This window comes from Saimiri boliviensis, chromosome X, assembly GCF_048565385.1.
Source record: "Saimiri boliviensis isolate mSaiBol1 chromosome X, mSaiBol1.pri, whole genome shotgun sequence".
In the NCBI taxonomy this organism is placed as follows: domain Eukaryota; kingdom Metazoa; phylum Chordata; class Mammalia; order Primates; family Cebidae; genus Saimiri; species Saimiri boliviensis.
In genome coordinates this window covers 104,384,338-104,402,590 of record NC_133470.1, presented here as the reverse complement: position 1 = coordinate 104,402,590, position 18,253 = coordinate 104,384,338, and the positions used below count along the sequence as shown (strand labels likewise).

Below are 18,253 nucleotides of genomic sequence, written 5' to 3'. Positions count from 1 at the left end.
ACACTAATAATAGTTAATGAGCTTAAAAAAAAAAAGCCTATACATAAATATCATAATGTTTTAATGAAGTTTATGAACTTGTGTTGGGCCGCATTCAAAGCCATGCTGGGCTGTATGCAGCTGGTGGGCTGTGGCTTGGACAAGCTTGTACACAAAACATGGAATCCCAGAAGGATTCACCCCAAAATAAGGCCATTTTAGAGTAAGGGATTAGAATGGGCCATCTAATTTCCATACCTAGCTGCCAAGAGGAATAAAGGAAATGCCTTGTTGAAAAAAATTCAGTTCTGGTTTATGAGATCACAGTGTCTAGTGGCTGCAAATCTTGAAATTATGAGATGACTGAGAGTCTGTAATTTAAACTTTATTTCATATCTATTGTTAAATTACACAAAATCAGTGAATGATTTGTAAAGCTACACCAATGGACAGATGTTTACAGTTGAAATCATGGGATTTACATGATGGCAAAAATGAATATTTATGACATCCTCTATATACAATAATCAGTATAGACAGAGAAAATGCACTTAATCTTTGCAAATCATGCACACCACAGCAATAACACAAAATGTTTTTTCTGTAACAAGCTTTTGCACTGGCTCAGGCTTCATCCTGCTTTCCAGCAGTACCTATCAGTTTTAAAAGCCAACATTTTCAATTAAAACTAAAGAAAATTGAAATACCATAGTGATCTACTAACTATTTTTAAAACACAATTGTACACAAAATAGTTTAAAATACTGTCACTTGAAGGTGTGGTTTAAAAAAAAAATTCCTCTCAGTTTTTTAGCTCTCAGGATTTTCAGGACTGCAATACTGTCAGGCAAAACAAAAGCTGGAAATAGTGGTAACAAGCTCAGAGTCAAGAAAATCCATTTTAAACCCAAATGCCCAGCTTTCTGTCCAGTTTATGGCCATATTATTACAGATGAAACTAGATCATACACATGAGCAGACTGTACAAGATGTGACTTTATGGTCACACTTTTTTAAGCATGTCCCTTCTGAAAACATAAATGGCACTTTCAGTCACCTAGTTTGATTTACGGCCAGAAGGTTAGTGTAAGTCCTTACACGAATATAGCAGAATCCATAGTAAAATGAAAACTGCCCAGAATCATGATGTTTGACGGCATGATGGGTTACACGCTTCTTTTTATCTTCGTCAATTCGTAATTGATACCATAGAAGTGTTTTTGCATCAACTTACACTAACAAGTCACTCTGCTCAACTCATATGTTTCTGATACATAACCTCACTACAGAACACTTTTTACTTTTGTTCTTTTCAAAACAAAAACTTGGTAGACAGGTTTGCCCAAATTATCAAGGTGCTATTGAATAACTCTGCTAGCCTTCCTAATGCTTATTTGACCCTTTTGTTTGCTTTTGTAATTGTCTACAAATCTGTCTACACGAAAAAGAACTAATTGGGCTAGAAATAGTTGGCCCAACTGGAAACATTACAATGGATACACAAAAAGTAAGTTAAGAGTTCACATGTCAGGTTCAATTTTATCTGATCAAGAATAACTGCAGCAATATTTTTAGACACATTATCCTGTTCAAGTTTCTTGATTAGAACTTCACTACACAAATACTGATAAAATAATTCTATAGAAAAAAAGTCTTGACTTTAATCCAGGATTATATACCACAATAAATTCAGCAACACGCCATTTAGATGATGAAGAAAGATTCTATACATGGGTTAATTTGGAATGAGCACAATTCGGAGAAGCCTTAAAATGAATGAGCAGCAGCGCCAAAATGATTCCAGTATTGTTGAAATTACAGTGCCCTGAAAGTGCCTGGAAATTAGATCTTTACACTGGTATTTCATTTTGGAAAAAAAAGTGTTTTGTTTAATGTGAGCTACACCCTGTTTAAAACCTTTAAACAGTAGAAGGTAGAAAAAGTTTAAAATTTCAAATATCAAGATATGAGTCCTGTTCTTGAAAAGCCAATATTTTGACATAAAACTACCCATGTTTGGGAGAGAATGTTTTTAATTTCTACAGCTTGGTAAGATTCACCATTAGTTTGTGATTCTATATTTATAGATTCCTTGTTAAAATCAGAAGAAAATGAAAGGTTTATTGTTTCATTTTAGTCGCTTTATATGTATACTTATTCTCACCCCTGGAAAAAATGTTTGATTCCAAGATTGGGTTTTAACAGTGTATCATAAATAATTTAAAGTCCATTTCTTAGCCATAAGTTAAATGGTCACATTTTATATTTTCATTTTGTCTCCGTGACTAATTTAGGAACTTCTTAAAATATCTAAACAGCAATTTCTGGTGAGTCTGGTTTGGCTTTCAGATTTCACAAATAGTCCAACCCCAAAAAGACAATTTAATTCCATACTGAGATTTGTTTTACCCACACACAGTATAACATTGAATTGAAAGGCAACTGTAAAGGCAACATCTAAACATTTTAACTTCCCCAGTGAAGGAAGCAGGATGTGTTTGGACACTTTCATCCTTTAAGCTATGCCATCTTTTCAGTGGCGCTTTGGGAGAAGTATATACAAGGCTTTCTGAGCCATTTAACGCCATTTCTCTACACTGCCTATGTAGTCGTTGGTGCCATTGCCGGTGCTATCATTCTCCTCCTTGCCTGGGTTCTGCTTCGGGCTTTCCCGGTTCTCCTTCTGGCTCGAACTCTGAGTCAGATTCTGCACCAGATTCTGCGTCAGCTTCTGAGTCAGGTTCTGATTGGCATTTGGATTTGGGTTCTGACTCTGATTCTGATTCAGATTCTGGCTCTGGCCCTGACCCTGGCTCAGGAAATGGGTCTGAAGGAGCCTTCCCTTCAGAAATCTGCGTTGTTCCTGACGCTTCCTCCTGGCCTCCTGATGGTCTTTCTGCCTCATAAACTGATACCTCTGCAAAAAGAGGTCTTTGGCATAGCTGTACAACTCCATATCCAGAAAATTCAGTCCCTCAATACGCTTTTGGATTTCCTCATTGATCTCTACACTAGAGGCCCTAGTGGTATTATACTGGGTAAATGGCGAAATAAAGTTCATGTTGAAGGTTTTTTCAAACAGATATTGGGTCTTCCGTTGGAACTCAGTGAGGCCGAAGAACGCCATGTGCTTCAGATTTGATTTGGCACTTTCCAGAAGGACCTTGTTTCTTTGCTTTTCAGGCATGACAGAGAGGTTGTAGCAGCCTACCAGGGTCAGGTCGGAGAGCATGCGCACCTGGCGGTTGTTGGCTAGATTGTAGGGACAGTCCATGAACTCTTTGAGGGGGCAGCCAGACCAGTCATCACCAGTGTAGCAGCTGGGCAACTCTTCAGAAGTTGGGGGCCTTCCATCGCAGACATGCAGGGATGCTTTCCATGTTGCTCCTCTCTGGACATGCCTCCACTCGCTCAAGTACCGGGACACTGGGTCTCGGAGAATGGTGATGTAGTGGAAGTTCCTATGGATGAAGCACAAAAACCAACAGTCAGAGATATAGGTGACATAGTGGAGTCATGGAGGTACATGGCATATGTGGTGTTCACTGGCCACAAAGGAAGCCAAAGCAAAAATGACAAGGATCTGATGGCATTTGTCCCGTAAACTGTACTGCAGTCCTCTGAGTCCCACTAGCCTAGAGATAGCTATTTTTTTCACCCAATTTGCTGATACTGCAGCTAAAACAGGCATGAAAAGGTTAGATTCCAGACACCGACCTTGACATGCTTCACTCCCCTCTCCCTTCCCTTCTTCTCCCTCTCTAACCAATGACAAAATCCTCCCAAAGACACCACTGGCTAATTAGGCAACCACTTTATTTCATGCTTCCTACTCTAAACTCCCATTTAGTGATCACGAAATGGAGACTCAATGGAAGCAAATACTTTATTGGAGTGAAATGGAGTTGACAAGTGGGCTCAAATTCTAATCTTATTACGCATACGACAGCATTTTTTTTTTCTAGTATCCAGTCTAATCTGGATATCTTATGTTTTTTTTTTTTTTTAAACTCATTAAAAGAGTATATGATATGATACTCTTGATTTTGGCTGTTGTCATAATATGGCTCATACATTATGGAAGTGGAATGTACAGATAGGCAGAGCAGTGAGGGCCTCCAGAAATAAATGCTGTGGTTAGTCACTGACTGAAATAGACATCGTAGCTACCAATAGCATATATGTAAGCTACAGCGTTGGTTTCCACCTTCACTCATGATAATATTCCCAGGATAGAAAACTTAACTCTATCAGCAGCTTCAAAGTGTCCCTTTTCTTAACCTACTGAAAGGGCACGTGGATGTCAACAAGTGTGAAGCTTTGCTGTACGGCTATCTTCTCTTTATGGTTTCAAACAAATAAAGTTCTTTGCTCAAATAGCAGACTAGCAAATATTTAAACCACACGCTGACATACTCACACCATACATGGTAGGCACACACTCCAAAAACATCAAGCCTATGATACAACCAGGCATAATCAAAGAGAGAGCCCTGTCACTGCACTTTTTTATGAGAAATGACTTTCCACTCAGGTACAGAAGATGAAGGACAAGGTCATAGAAGGGCATATTGCGGAAGGAAAACAAAAATAAATACTGAATATTAGCATCTAGCTTCTTAAAGGAAACCCAGAGAATGGAGGGCAACTTTTCTGGAACATTCATTCCCATCTGAGGGAGTGGTTGTTCTCTAAACATACATGAGGAGCCTCAGGGAACCTGCTCTGCCACCTGCTTGACTGAATATTGGCTGATGTCCTTTGAGGAAACATTTCTCCCAACTGGGGCTTCCAGAAACTCAGGCATCCTGAGATCTATCTCCTACGCTTCTACCCCGTGCCTGGTGCTTCCTCTGCCTGTCATGATCTTCCCTCTTTGGCTGGAAAATTCTACTCATCCTTCAAGTACCAGTTCAAGTATCATCTTTTCTGTAAAAAACTGTACCCCACTCTGTGTTGCTATCATTTCTCCCTCTATGTTGCCACAGCACTTCCATACTTAGCCTTTGTTAAAACATTTGTGATACTGGGACTGGGCGCAGTGGCTCATGCCTGTAATCCCAGTACTTTGGGAGGGCAAGGTGGGTGGATCGCCTGACATCAGGAATTCGAGACCAGCTTGGACAACATGGCGAAACCCCATCTGTTAAAAATACAGAAACTACCTGGGCATGGTGGTGTGCCCCTGTCGTCCCAGCTACTTAGGAGGCTAAGGCATGAGAATTGCTTGAACCCAGGAAACGGAGGTTGCAGTGAGCTGTGGTCATGCCACTGCATTCCAGCCTGGGCAATAGAGCGAGACCCTACCTCCCCACTACCCCCCAAAACATTCAATACTGAATTACAATTAACTGTTTATATCTCCACTTAGACTATGTTTTCCAGGAGAGGGGCTCTGTCCTATTCTTCTATATAACCCTCATCCCATCCATTCCAGCTTTGTACATTGGCCTTTATCCCTTGCATAAAGCAGAATCTCAGTAACTCCTTTAACTTTTGACTTGATGAATTATCCTGGGGAAGAGGAAGGAGAAAGCTAGGGACATGCCTCATGACACAGAAACTCTGCATAATCTTCCAAGTGCCTTGCAAAAAATCACAGGAAGGTTTTTCTTAAAATAAGTCACTTTATATATTTTTCAGGAAGAAACAAGCATTGGGGACAGGAGAAGCATCTGGGAGTGGGGATGGAAAAGGGACCGAGAGCACCTTCACTTACCTCACGACTTTCCCTAGGACCTGACCTTGCTGGTGCCACTAAAATTCATCTCTGTAAGGACCTACTGCTAAAGAGTAGTAGCTTTTACTCCCAGTAGCCTTTACCAACAAAGATGACTGCTATTGCCCTGGGTTCCCTCCTTCTACTCCTGGTGTTAGTATTCATCCATCCAGTGCATATTTATTGAGCCGTCATGCTAGCCCTGAGGCAACAGTTTAGTGGCAATTAGTCTGATTATTTGGAAAAAAAAAAAAAAGAAAAGAAATTTATTAAGTGCAGTGACACATTTGGATTAACCTTTCAACCAGCTTTTCCAGGCATGCATTGTAATGGGGGCTGCTTGGTGTTCTAAACCCCCATAATGGAGTCACCTTCACGCTCAACTGAAAGTCCTCATGCCCTCATTTGTATTGGTTTAGGCCTGCAGTGACATCTTCTGGTAAATATTAACAGTGCACCACAATACAAGTCAGCGGCTCTCCTTCCTCAACACTGTTCCTGACCTTTCAGAGCAAATAGATCCCAACCACCAGGGTTAGTAGCACAATCGATGTTTCATAAGCACCACCCCAACATGAATAGAGAGAAGGCAACACAGAGACACAGAGACAGACTTTCAGAGAAGGTCTCTCATGTTATGGGTCTGTGTGAAAAGAAAGATCTGCTGAAGGGTAGTCTCCAGTGACCAGGGGTCTCCTGAATTGCATGGTGTGTTGGAGGTAGGAAGGCAGGTAAAGATAACACCTTGGAGCTTTTGTCGGCTGAAAAATCCAGGATGCTCATTATATCCAGGGAAGAGCTTTTTAGGGCAATATCAGAGAAGCAGGCTTGGGAATGTGGCTGGGGAGGCAATCAGAGACATGGCCAGTACTCCCTCAGTGGTCAGGCCAGGTCAAGACTTGCTTAATTCTAGCATCTAATATGTGCCTGGCACTGCGACAGGCACCAGGGATACAGACAGGGATAAGACATGGAAACCTGGAGGAAGTATTTCAATAGAGTGTGCTGCGAATGCTTGGAGCAAGTAGAGGGTGTGATGAAAATACCTCACACTGATTTCTAACCTAGCCTAAAAGACAAGACGGGTTTCTGCAGCTTTATTTTGAGAAACAAGTAAGAATTAGATGAGGCAACTGGGCACAGTAGCTCACACCTGTAATCCCAGCACTTTGGGAGGCCAAGGTGGACAGATCACTTGAACCCAGTAGTTCAAGACCAGCCTGAGAAATATGGTGAAACCCCCTTTCTACAGAAATGATTGGGTGTGGTGGTGCACACCTGTAGTCTCAGCTACTTGGGAGGCTGAGGCGAGAGGATCACTTGAGCCCGGGAGATTGAAGCTGCAGTGAACCATGATAGCACCACTGCACTCCAGTCTGGGTGGCAGAGTGAGACCCCCATCTCAAAAAAAAAGAAAAGAAAAAAGAAAAAAAAAGAAAGATGTGGCAAGGAGAGAGGAAAGGAGTACGAAACAGAAGGATCAGCATGAGCAGAGGCACAGAGGCATACACCAGCCTGTTGTGTAAGAGAAACATGCATCAAAAAACCTTCTAGGGAATGAAGGAGTAGCAGGAAATTGAAGATGGGGAGGGGGCCCAGGACCCAGTTGTCAAAGGCCACAGATGCCATATTGAAGCATTCAGAGTTAATTCTGCAGGCAACAGAGAGGCTTTGAAGGGCTTTAAGCAGGGGAATAACATGATGAGGTCTGTGTTTTAGAAAGGTCATTATGTATAGTGTGTGAGATGGAATTAGCAAAATCAGTTAAGAGGCCACTGTAGAAGACAAGGCGAAAGAGGAGGAGGAGCAGACTAGAGAAATATTTAGCAGATAAAAGTGAGAAAAGGGATTCAGGGAAGAAAAAGGAGGAGGAGGAGTTAAGGAAGCCTTCTAGGCTCTGGAGGAAGGTTTGAGGTGCCTGTGGGACATCTGAGTAAAGCTGAAGGAATAGATCTGGCACTCAGTGAGCAAGCTGGGCTGAAGATAAAGATATGGAGTGGTCAGCACAAAGTGACAGGGTCCAGACCATCATGGTCTATTTAGGGATCTTTTTAAAATTTCACTTGTGTGGCTTCAGATAGTCGAAGACAGCATTTACCCCAAGGCTTCCCTTCTTTATGCTTAAAATGGTTTTCAACTATTCTCTACATAGCTTCAAGGCCCCACTATCCTGCTGTCTGCCTTCGAATGCATTCTGTTTAATTGGAACATGGCCTTCTAAGCATAACCTGACAAGTAATAAGAAGGGACAGTCTATCACCTCCCTTATTCTTGACACTATTTCTCTTAATGTGGCCTCAGACCACATGGAGCATTTTGGCAGCCACACCACATCACTGATACACAGTAAGCTCAATTGTTTCATTCTTTCACATATATGCCACTCTGAAACCCAATCTATGCTGTCGGGAACTGACGCAGTGTATTTGTCTTGTTTAATTTCTTCTCGATGGAGGATATCTAAGCCTGTCGAAAGACATCTAGATTCTGATTATATCCCTGGGTATCTTCACTATACTTTCCTGCTCCTGTTGGCAATGCCTGGATCAGGCACTGATCAAAACAGAGTAAGATCCAGCTGAGAGTAAGTCTCTGGCAGTTGCTGGGAATCTTTCTTCAGGTTGACATGAAACTGAAGGGTGTTGTTGAATGGACTGACTTAATTTTAACTGAGTGAGGCCAGCTCAGCCCCAGGAAAATCATACTCTGCCTATTTCACTTAGTAGTAATTGGACAGGACTTTCTTGTGACCAAATGTATCACCTAATTAAAATGACAAGGTGTCACATTTTAAAATTGGAGCCATGACTCCCCACTGGGTTACCTGGGCTAATTGAATGGCTGATTGGTGCTTCTGTATGTCCCTGGTGCCTTTACAGGCAGTACATAGTTAAAGGTTTGCTACCTTCTACTGACAGCTCTCTGGGTGGCCTTGGGCTAACACAGTACTCCCCTCTTTCTTGCATGTCATCTTAAAAACAACTGTAGAATGTGCTGGGAGTGTAGTGTCCTGAGATAGGAAGGAACTGCCTGAAACAGCCACGGCCTTGTTCCAGTCCTTCCTAGAGAATGTAACATCTTGAGATAGGGAGGAACTGCTTGGGACAGCTCAGCCTTTGTCCCTCTCTCTCTTGGAAGCAGGGTGTCCTTCAAAGTTTTGCTAAATGACTCACATGGTCCCCGAGGTATATAACTCAGGACAGACTGCCTTTTGGGGTTCCTCAGCTATGGTGCAAGTGAGGCACCATGCTCAGTTGAGACTCCATCCTCCCAGGCAGCTTTCTTGAGTTTTGGGAAACCAGCTCACAACGGATCCTAGGCTGCTTTTGTCCCTTGCTGCCTATCTGTGAGTAATGAACCCACTTTACGTAACTTGTTGCTTATGAGTATGTTCTGTCTCACCAGACCCCTATAAGTTTATAAACAGTGCACAGTGAACCTGCTTTGCATCTACAAGTCCAGGCCAACTTTTTCCTGTCACTGCTAAGCAATTGTGAAAATAATAGCAACAAATGAAAGAGTTGTTCAAGCAAGAAACCAAGGGGTCATCCTGGACTCCTCTAATGCCCCCCTCTCTACAAAGAGCTAAACATCCCCTTAAGTTCTTTCTAGTTTCTAATAGCTCTGAAATCCATCCTTTCTACCACTGCCTGGGGTCAGGCCTTCATCACTTCTCTACTAAAACATTGCAGTAGCATCCTGTCCTACTCTTCCTTCAAGCCTCCAGTCCCATGCCACTTCCACATCCCAGATGGCACACATCTGGTCTGTCATTTCCTAATTAAGCCCTCCCAAAGGCTCCCTATAAACTATGACATGAAGTTCAAGCTCCTCCACATGCTAGGTGGAACCCAGCAACCACCTTTCTTTCTGTGCAGCCTTATCTCAAGTGAACTCCCTCTATACAAGTCTTTCTCAATTGTGAGTGATCTTCCACCTCCGCTCCCCAAACCCCCTACTCTGGGACATCTGGCAATATCTGGGGACATTTTGGTTGTCATGACTTGGGGAGGGGGTTGCTACTGGCATCTAGTAGGTCAAAAGTCCAGGGATGCTGCTAAACATCCTATCATGCACAGTCCCTCCACAACAAAGAAATACCCTCCTCTAGACGGCAATAATGCCAAGGCTGAGAAACCCTGATCTATACATTATATGCTGAATTTTCCAAATCAAAGTCCCAGGCAGTGACTCCACAGGTGCTTTGCCACTGTATATGGAGTGCCCATTCTTTTGAATGGCTTCTATTTATCCTTTGTAGGTTATCTGGGAAAGTCTTTCAAAACTCAACTCAAAGACTGTCTCCTCGTGAAACCTTCCTTGACCTCCGTGGAAAGAGTTAAGCACCCCCTTCTCTGTTCCAATTGCCCTGGTGTTCTCCCATTGTAACATGTATCACAACGTACTAGGATTATCAAGCAATTTTTCTGCCTCTTCCACTGGACTATGAGCTCTGGGAGGGTAAGGACCATGTATCATTTATCATCATCATCTCCTCAGGGCCTAGCACAATGTTTGATATAAAGTAAGCAATTAATGAAAGATTGTTGAATGAATTTCTTCAGCAGAAGCAGCAGAGCTTATGATGAGCAAATAAGAAAATGCTTATCTTATTCTTTGATAAGGAAAAGCCACTAGATGTCACTATAAAATAACAGATATACCATTTTACACCTGTAATGGAGCATTTTAAGGAGATGTAGCTATGAAGGAGGTTTAGTTATATTTAGCTGTTGTCCCTGACTTTTTGTGCAGTATCCCAGTTTAAAAGAAGACTGGAAAGTTTAACGATGTTAAAAATAACTAAATGGTTAAAAACCAGATTCTTATTTTTTATTCTCCTTTTAATAGACCATTCTGAAATAAGTGCCCAAGTTCTAAGTCACAGAATCCTACACTGGTCAGAACAGGAAGAAACCTCTGAGACAGTAAATCGTTTAGGCCAAGGCTTTCACTTTAAAGGTGAGGAAATTGAGGCCCAGAAAACAGGTAAGGACTTGCCCACAAATCACACGTTGCCAATAGCCCTTGAGAATCAATCTACAGGAGAGGACTATTTCTGGGCTGAAGCCCGATTATTTTAGTAGACCCCCTTTGTGTCTGTTAGTTCCCTAGGATGGCACACTCAACCAGGCCTGAAAGAACTCACTAACCCCTACAAAGGGGAAACATTTGGCTATTCAAAGAAGACACTTTCTTACACCAACTACATAGCCAGGAGCTGGGGCACTCTGTGCCTGACGCTTACACATTAACTCCCAACATTCCTGTGAATCATATATTATTATTCCCTTTTCCAGAATGAAGAAACTGAGACTCAGAGATGATTTGACTCAGGGTCATGCCTCAAGTTAAGTAGGGGTGTTCAGGCTTCAATCCAGGTCTCCCTCACTGTAGAAATGGTATTCTTTCCACCCCAGTGCGAGGGCACAAACCCAATTCTTCTGATTCTATGAATAAACTTTAAAAAGTGGTTCCCAAAGTGTGAGCCCAGAACCAGCAGCATCAGCATCATTTAGGAACTTGTTAGAAATGCACACTCTCAGGTCCACTCACTGAATCTGAAACTCAAGAGACTGGGCTTGGCAATCTGCATTTGAGGAAGCCCACTCAGAAATTCTCATGTAGACACACTTGAGTTTGAGAACCATTGTCCTAAGCATGTGGCTTCAGAGATCAGAAGTCTCTCAGAAATCCCAGGTGGTACCTAGAGTGTAGACAAGCTAACTATGCCCCCGAGGGGCAGCACCCATCTCTGTCAAGGGAAAGGTCCAGGGAATGTTGCCTGAGCAAAGTTCTGAGGATCACACTGTAAACATTTGCTTTCCTTTGAGGCTACTGGTTCATGAAAGGCCATGATAAGGTTTTCCCTGTACTACTCAAAGGGAAATAAATATCAAAGACATTTTTTAATAGAAGGCCAGAAAACCCATAGCAGTTAAGGTCACAGGAGTGATCAATAAAAAGTTAATTTAAAAAAGGAAACAAATTCTTATCCCAAATCAATAGGAGTGAACATTTTATTATACCTGCAGCTTACATGTGGCTTTTAAAGTTCAGCCTTCGCACATCTCATTCTTGGAGAAACAGTGAGTGGTAGAAAAATAACCGTGGTTGGCGGTCCTAAGTAAACTCTGCTGACAGTGGTGGGTTGCATATGACACTGAATCATTAATGTTGAAAGTCTGGTCTCCTTCCTTGGTTAATGAAGTCTAAAGCAACCGCATAGATCCTCCCATTGCATGTAAATGACTCAGTCAAAGCAAGGAGGAAGGCTTTCAGATCAAACAACATTAATATGTGAGCACAAACTAAATAAAAGTATGGTAAATTGAATCAAAGGCAAACATGCCTCTGAAGGAGCTAGATCCCTTAAGCCCTGGAGGTGCTGTTTAAAGTGCTTTTCTTGTGTGGCTCATATTAGCAGTCCCCAAATAGAAGTTTCATAAATGCTGTTTTCAGTAATGGCAGCAGTCTCATAAAAGAAGTGTGGGACTTCACAAGGGGACTATTTGAAGCAGGTAGACGCCTCTGTAGATGTGTTGTTTTTGGCACATTTGTCACAACAGTTTTGTGGCTTAGTAGTCCCGCTTTACTTAGGGAGAAGAGTGAGCTGTTGCATTCGCAGACAGTGGGTTACATGGAGCACTGTGACACAACATCTCATTTGATTGTCTCACAACGCTGGAAAGACCTAACTGAACCTTCCTTTCCCCTTCAAGTTCATGCTGTTGGCTGATGACTTAGCCAGACTTTCTGGGCAACCCACGAAAGGTGAGGAGCAAGGTAAACTCTTGGGAGCACAGTGATCTATGCGACAAGCAAGACTTATTCGACACAAGATTTACCAGACACAAAACCAAATCTGAAGAGGCTGAATGAATGTCTTGCACCCATCAAACATGTTATTCAGTTCTTGCAGGAGTTTTCTGCTCTTCTTCACACCTCACCCAAAGGAACAGTTCTGTGTATATAAAGTAACACTTTCATTCATTGATTCTTCTCCTCTGATTAACTGAAAGTAAACCCATCTGTGTGTATTGTGAGGCGCACTCAAAGGAACACAAATGGGCTTTCATTAAACAGAAGGATGTTCTTCTATGCCATTGTTTTTCTTTCTTTAACAAAGCAGAAAAATGGTTTTTTTCCTTTGTTGAAAATAAAGAAGATTTCTAATGCCTGTGAATTCAAACTCAAGGTGGAATTCTTCACACAATCAGTCCTGGTGATATTTACTTCTTTTTTAAAAGAAATCTCTCTCCTCTTTCCCAAAGCCCAGTAGGTTTCAAAGTACATAAATCTAAGGGCTTTTGCAAACAGTGAGAAAGCTGAGTTTTTTAACAAGATGTGAAATTCCAAACTTTATGACCCATAGTGACAGGCCTTTACCTGGAATCCGTTCAATTGCTTGGCATCATGAAGTTTTGTAGATTACACTGCCTCTCCTCCAATATTTTGTATTCTAAAATTATTTTGTGAGTCTCAGTTCATTAATAGCCAGGGTGTTTTTGAGGTGGAAGAAACTTCTATGAAAAACCCCTACAGGGTGCAGATGAGGAGACTGGGGTCCCATAAAGGGATATGATTTGCCCATGTCACATGGAGACCAGATCTGCCACTGATTAACACACTCAAGCTTCCTGCCTGAGTTTCCTTCTAGGAACTCCTATATGGAACTTCTCAGCTTACTGAGTGTTTCTATGTGACATCCTCTGTCAAACTGCCAACCCTAGAGGATTGGCATCTGGAACTGCCAGAGATAGGGGTTGGTTCTCTTCCTTCTCCCAACCCTGCAACAAGAGTGAGGAGGGGGGAAGAATCATAAGCTCCATGCCGCAGTGGACGGGAGGAGGTTGGGAAAATTTCTGAGAATCCCCACTGGGACTATCATGGTTTCCTCTTCGGATAAACATCCCTAGTGCCTCTTGTCCCAGGAATCCATTACTTTGATCCTACCTTTTGATTGACTAATACATCCACAATAAAACCCTGCATGTTTCAGGTCTTAACTAAAAAGTAATAAAACTGGTACTTTCATGACACTCAATCCAGAAACAGGCATGTGCAAAGAGGGAGCGTAGTACCCCTTTAGCCCTGGGGCTTGGCCTTGAGTTGCAAGACAAATGTTTAATCAATCCATGAACAATGTATTGACTCTGAGTGACCTAGAAGTCACCATATAGCTGTAGGCATGGTGAGGAAGTTGCATGTCTATGGGCGCCTGCTTTCAAAGGGCTTAGAATTTATTGGAGAGAGAGGACTACTATTCAGTGGGGGAGGGGGCAGATAAAGGCACAGTATAGTTCAGTGCTAACTGTGTCATACAGAGATTAAGTGAGAAATGAGTTAGGATGAGAGAGTTGACTGTGCTACAGTCATCAAGGAAAGCTCCACAGAAGAGGAGGAGGAATATGATGGATTATGAAAAATTAAAAGCATTTGCCTAGGTGCGAGTATGACGGTGGGGTGAGTGGAAGGCATTCTGATACAGCAAAGAGCACAGCAGAGAGGAAACTAATACATGTTATAACAGGTGCCTATAATATGTCAGACACTATGCTAGAAGTTTTTTCAGAAAACCTATCAAATAGGTGTTAATGCCTTCATTTTATTCACAGTGTATGTCATGAAAAGGGCTTGTTCTTAAGCTGCACTGTCCAATATGGTAGCCACCAAACATGTGGTTACTGAACTCTTGAAATGTGGCTAGTCTGAATTAAGAAGTGCTTTAAGTGTTTTCAAGCATACTAAGATTTCCAAGACTCTGAGGAAGAGAAAATATCTCATGAATTTATTATTATTTATACTGATTACATGTTGAAATAATGTCATGGATATACTGGGTTAAATAAAATATATTACTAAAATTAATCTGTATCTTCATTTTTAATGTGGATACTATAGCATTGAAAATTACATAGGTGACTTACATCATATTTCTTGTTTTGAATTTCAACTTTTATTTTAAATATGGGGTACAAGTGCAGGCTTGTTACATGGGTATATTGCATGATGTTAAGGTTTGGGGTATGAATCCCATTACCCAGGTGGTGAGCATAATTCCCAGTAGGTGGTTTTTCAACCCACAACCCCTTCCTCACCCCACCAAGTAGTCCATGGTGTCTATTGTTCCCTTTTGTGACCATCTGTGCTCGATGATTAGCTCCCACTTATAAGGAAGAGCATGAAATACTTGTTTGTTTGTTTGTTTGTTTTCTTGTTTGTTTTTGGACATGGAGTCTTATTCTGTCTCCCAGGCTGGAGCGCAGTGGTGCAATCTCGGCTCAATGCAACCTCCACCTCCGAGGTTCAAGTGACTCTCCTGCCTCAGTCTCCTGAGTAGCTGAGATTACAGGGGTGCACCATAATGCCTGGATAATTTTTGTATTTTTAGTAGAGACGAGGTTTCACCATGTTGGCCAGGCTGGTCTCAAATTCCTGACCATCTCAAGTGATCCACTCACCTTGGCCTCCCAAAGTGTTGGGATTACAGGCATGAGCCACTGTACCCAGCAATATTTGGTTTTCTGTTCTTGCATTAATTTGCTTACACTTATCCCCTCCAGGTGCATCCATTGCATTGTATTTCTATTTGATAATGCTGATCTACAGCCAGACTGCCTGGGTTCAAATTCCAGCTCTGGCAGTTACTAGCTGCATCATCTTGGGTAAATAACCTCTCTGTACTTCTGCTTTTCTCATCTACAATGCATGAAAAACCATAGAGTCTTTACGAAGATAAAATGGGGATACATATAAAATTCTTAGAACCATGCTTGGAGCCTAACACTCAGCAAATGTCGTGATTGTTATCATTGTTGCTGTTATTAAATAGATAAAGCTATGTGGCCAAAAGTGTTGGTTAACCTTCTTAAAAGGACAAAGCTAGCTAGTGGCTGTCTTTCAGGTCTGTGTGACTCCTGAACCCAAATTCTTTTCCACTCTCCTGGCTGATGTCCTATTTGGTCATTGTATCCTCACTGCCAGATGTGTCTGAGCCTCCAGTGTGTGTGTGTGTGTGTGTGTGTGTGTGTGTGTGTGTGTGTGTATGCGCACGCGTGTGCGCACGCGCTCTCACCCACTGGGCTGTTCATTCTCACTTGTGCCTGAGCACAGCCTCAGGAGCCCAACTGGCCTGAATGCAGTAGGACATTTGAGTATGAGCCAGCTGGATGTGCTGGGATGTGGAATGAGGGATCAAATTCTGTGGTTTTTGGGGGCCCCTTACAGAACTGCAGGGCAGGGATTTGAGCATTTTATTGCTGAGGGGCCCAGGGGTAGGGGTATAGTTGGCTGCCATTTTAGCCCATACTTCCCATTCCACGGATCCCAAAATCAGATAACCAGTTCCCTTTCCACATTTCCGGATTGTGAGAAATCCATAATCACACAGAACCACTTGTTTAGGGACCTCCACAGAGACAAGAAATCAAGTAACAGGACTTTTTCACACGGTAGGCAGTCAATAAATTTTAAGGCAATTTTGAGCCTGTGATAGCCAGTCCCACTCATTCACCTGGGCCTGCCGGACATGTGTTATCTGGGATGCAGGTACCCTAACTATACTTTGGAGAAATTGTTAGAGGAAAGCTAGTCAGAAAAACAATGCCTGCTCTCAGCATTCTGCTATTCTCCAGAGCAGCATAGGGTAAAAATTTTCCCCCTAAATGAAGGCTGCCCTTCTTGAGCCCTGGGTTGATTTTTAATGAGCTCTAATATTGTTTTAAGGTGCTGAGAGATATAAGGTACAAACCCTAGCTTTTTCTTGGGGGAGTGGGGGAACAGAACTTTTTAACCATTTAAACTGTAAAGAATTGAAACCATTCAGAATTTCAAGGGCTGGCAGGGTCATGCCTCCTTTTACCTGGGAAAGTGTTTTCTTCAGATATTCAAGCTGCAAAAGGCATAATTAGTGACTAACATGGCTGGACTACATGCATGGGGAAATAAGCATTCTATACAGTAACAGGCATGGCCTTGCTTCTTTACAATGATAATACTGGGGGTGAAAAAAACTCATCCATCCCCCATCCTACCTCTCTAGTTAAGGAATGTGATGTCACATTGGACCGAGTACAGGAAGGAGCACTGAAAGACACAAAGATCCTGATTGAGCAGAATGATTTTGAAGGTTGTATTAGTACTGAAACTGATGAGAGTTCTGTAAGTTTTGTGCATCAGAGGTTTGTTTTTCATGGCCGAGAGACTTTGCACTGTGTTTCCCCTTTAAGGCAGAAAGGGGACCTCCCCTGAAACCAGTGGCCTAGTACTGGAGAGTCAGGGCCAGGTGCTCTCATCATCCCTTCTCCACGCACAGTATGTTCCTCCATACTGCGATTTTACATCACACTGCATTGTCCTGAATCCTAGAGAAAAAAAAACATTTTTGTACCTGTCCAAAATGTGACAGAATAGAAAAACATACGTGAAATTAGACAACTATGAATGTTGTAAAATATAAGCCACGGCTCTACTTTGGTCAAAGTATAAACATTTCATTTTTTTGGACAGAATAGAATTTAAAAAAAAAAAAAAGTAAGTGACACTTTACAAGCCTCACCTTGTACAAAATGCAATCTGACTTCACTGAAAGTGGGTGGGGCCATTTTACTCATCCTGGTTGGGGGCAGTTCAACCAAGGGGGAGCCTGAGAGTGTTCCATGCCTCCCTCTATGCACACAATGAGCTCTGGGTTACTCTCTCATTGAGTAAGAGCCATGTCCCATGTGTGGAAACTAGCCACTCAATGAAAGGCAAGGTCCCTGGAAAGGGAACCAATGGGAGCCACTCACAGATGAAGGTGACAAACTCATATTTTGCAGAGTAGATGGTTTGGCAGACCTCTCAGAGGTTACCTGCTCCAATCACTTCAGCAATGAGAATACTAAAGCCCAGAGATGAAGGAGAGGGGCTGGTCACCGGTCATCTGGCCAGTTTATGGCACAGAAGGGACCCAAAACCAAGTCTCTGACTCCTTGTTCACTTTCCTGAATACCATCTTTAACGTAATCAACAAACGAATCAGCTTTAGGCGAAGGCAAATTCCCTCAATTTGGCTGAAGTTCACTCATTCTCTACTGCAAGACATGAAACCCATAAAAAAGGACTCAAGTTATCATTTACTGTGAGGACATGTCAATGAGAAGAGAGATCTGCTTACACGCTGCATGGGCCACTTAATGTGCTGCATAGAGCTTTCCCTCCTGGCTTGGGGTTTTTTTGCCTGGAATTGAGCTTAACTCTCAGAAATAGTAACTCACTGTAAGGTAGACTTAAAGCCAGAGATTATTCTAAATGGCACCAAACTTCTCATAATGGCTTTTCAGAAAAGTCATCTGAAGAAAATTCATTGATATCAGCGCCTAAGAGAAGGAGGGAAGGAAAGAAGGAAGAAGGGAAGGAAGAAGGGAGAGAGGAAAGGACAGAAGTAGGGAAGGAAGGGACGAATAAAGGGGGGAGCGAGGAAAGTAGGGAAGGACAGAAAAACAGAAGGTGGGGACCAGGTGTGGTGGCTCACGCCTGTAATCCCAGCACTTTGGGAGCCTGAGGCAGGTG

General features: G+C 42.3%; 1 protein-coding gene across 5 annotated transcripts in view; it reads right to left on the bottom strand.

The window, feature by feature from the left end:
• Nucleotides 1-228: 228 nt before the first annotated feature.
• The window catches only part of HS6ST2 (heparan sulfate 6-O-sulfotransferase 2), a 317,315-nt gene continuing 299,290 nt past the window's right edge, over nucleotides 229-18,253 (bottom strand). For 3 of the 5 annotated variants that reach the window (XM_010341747.3, XM_074391538.1, XM_074391537.1), the window contains one exon: nucleotides 229-3,440. In XM_010341747.3, coding sequence (XP_010340049.3) covers nucleotides 2,558-3,440 — 883 coding nt within the window. In that variant the 3' untranslated portion in view covers nucleotides 229-2,557. The remainder of the gene's footprint in view (nucleotides 3,441-18,253) is intronic. The other 2 variants (XM_010341749.3, XM_074391539.1) reach the window with 2 other exon arrangements.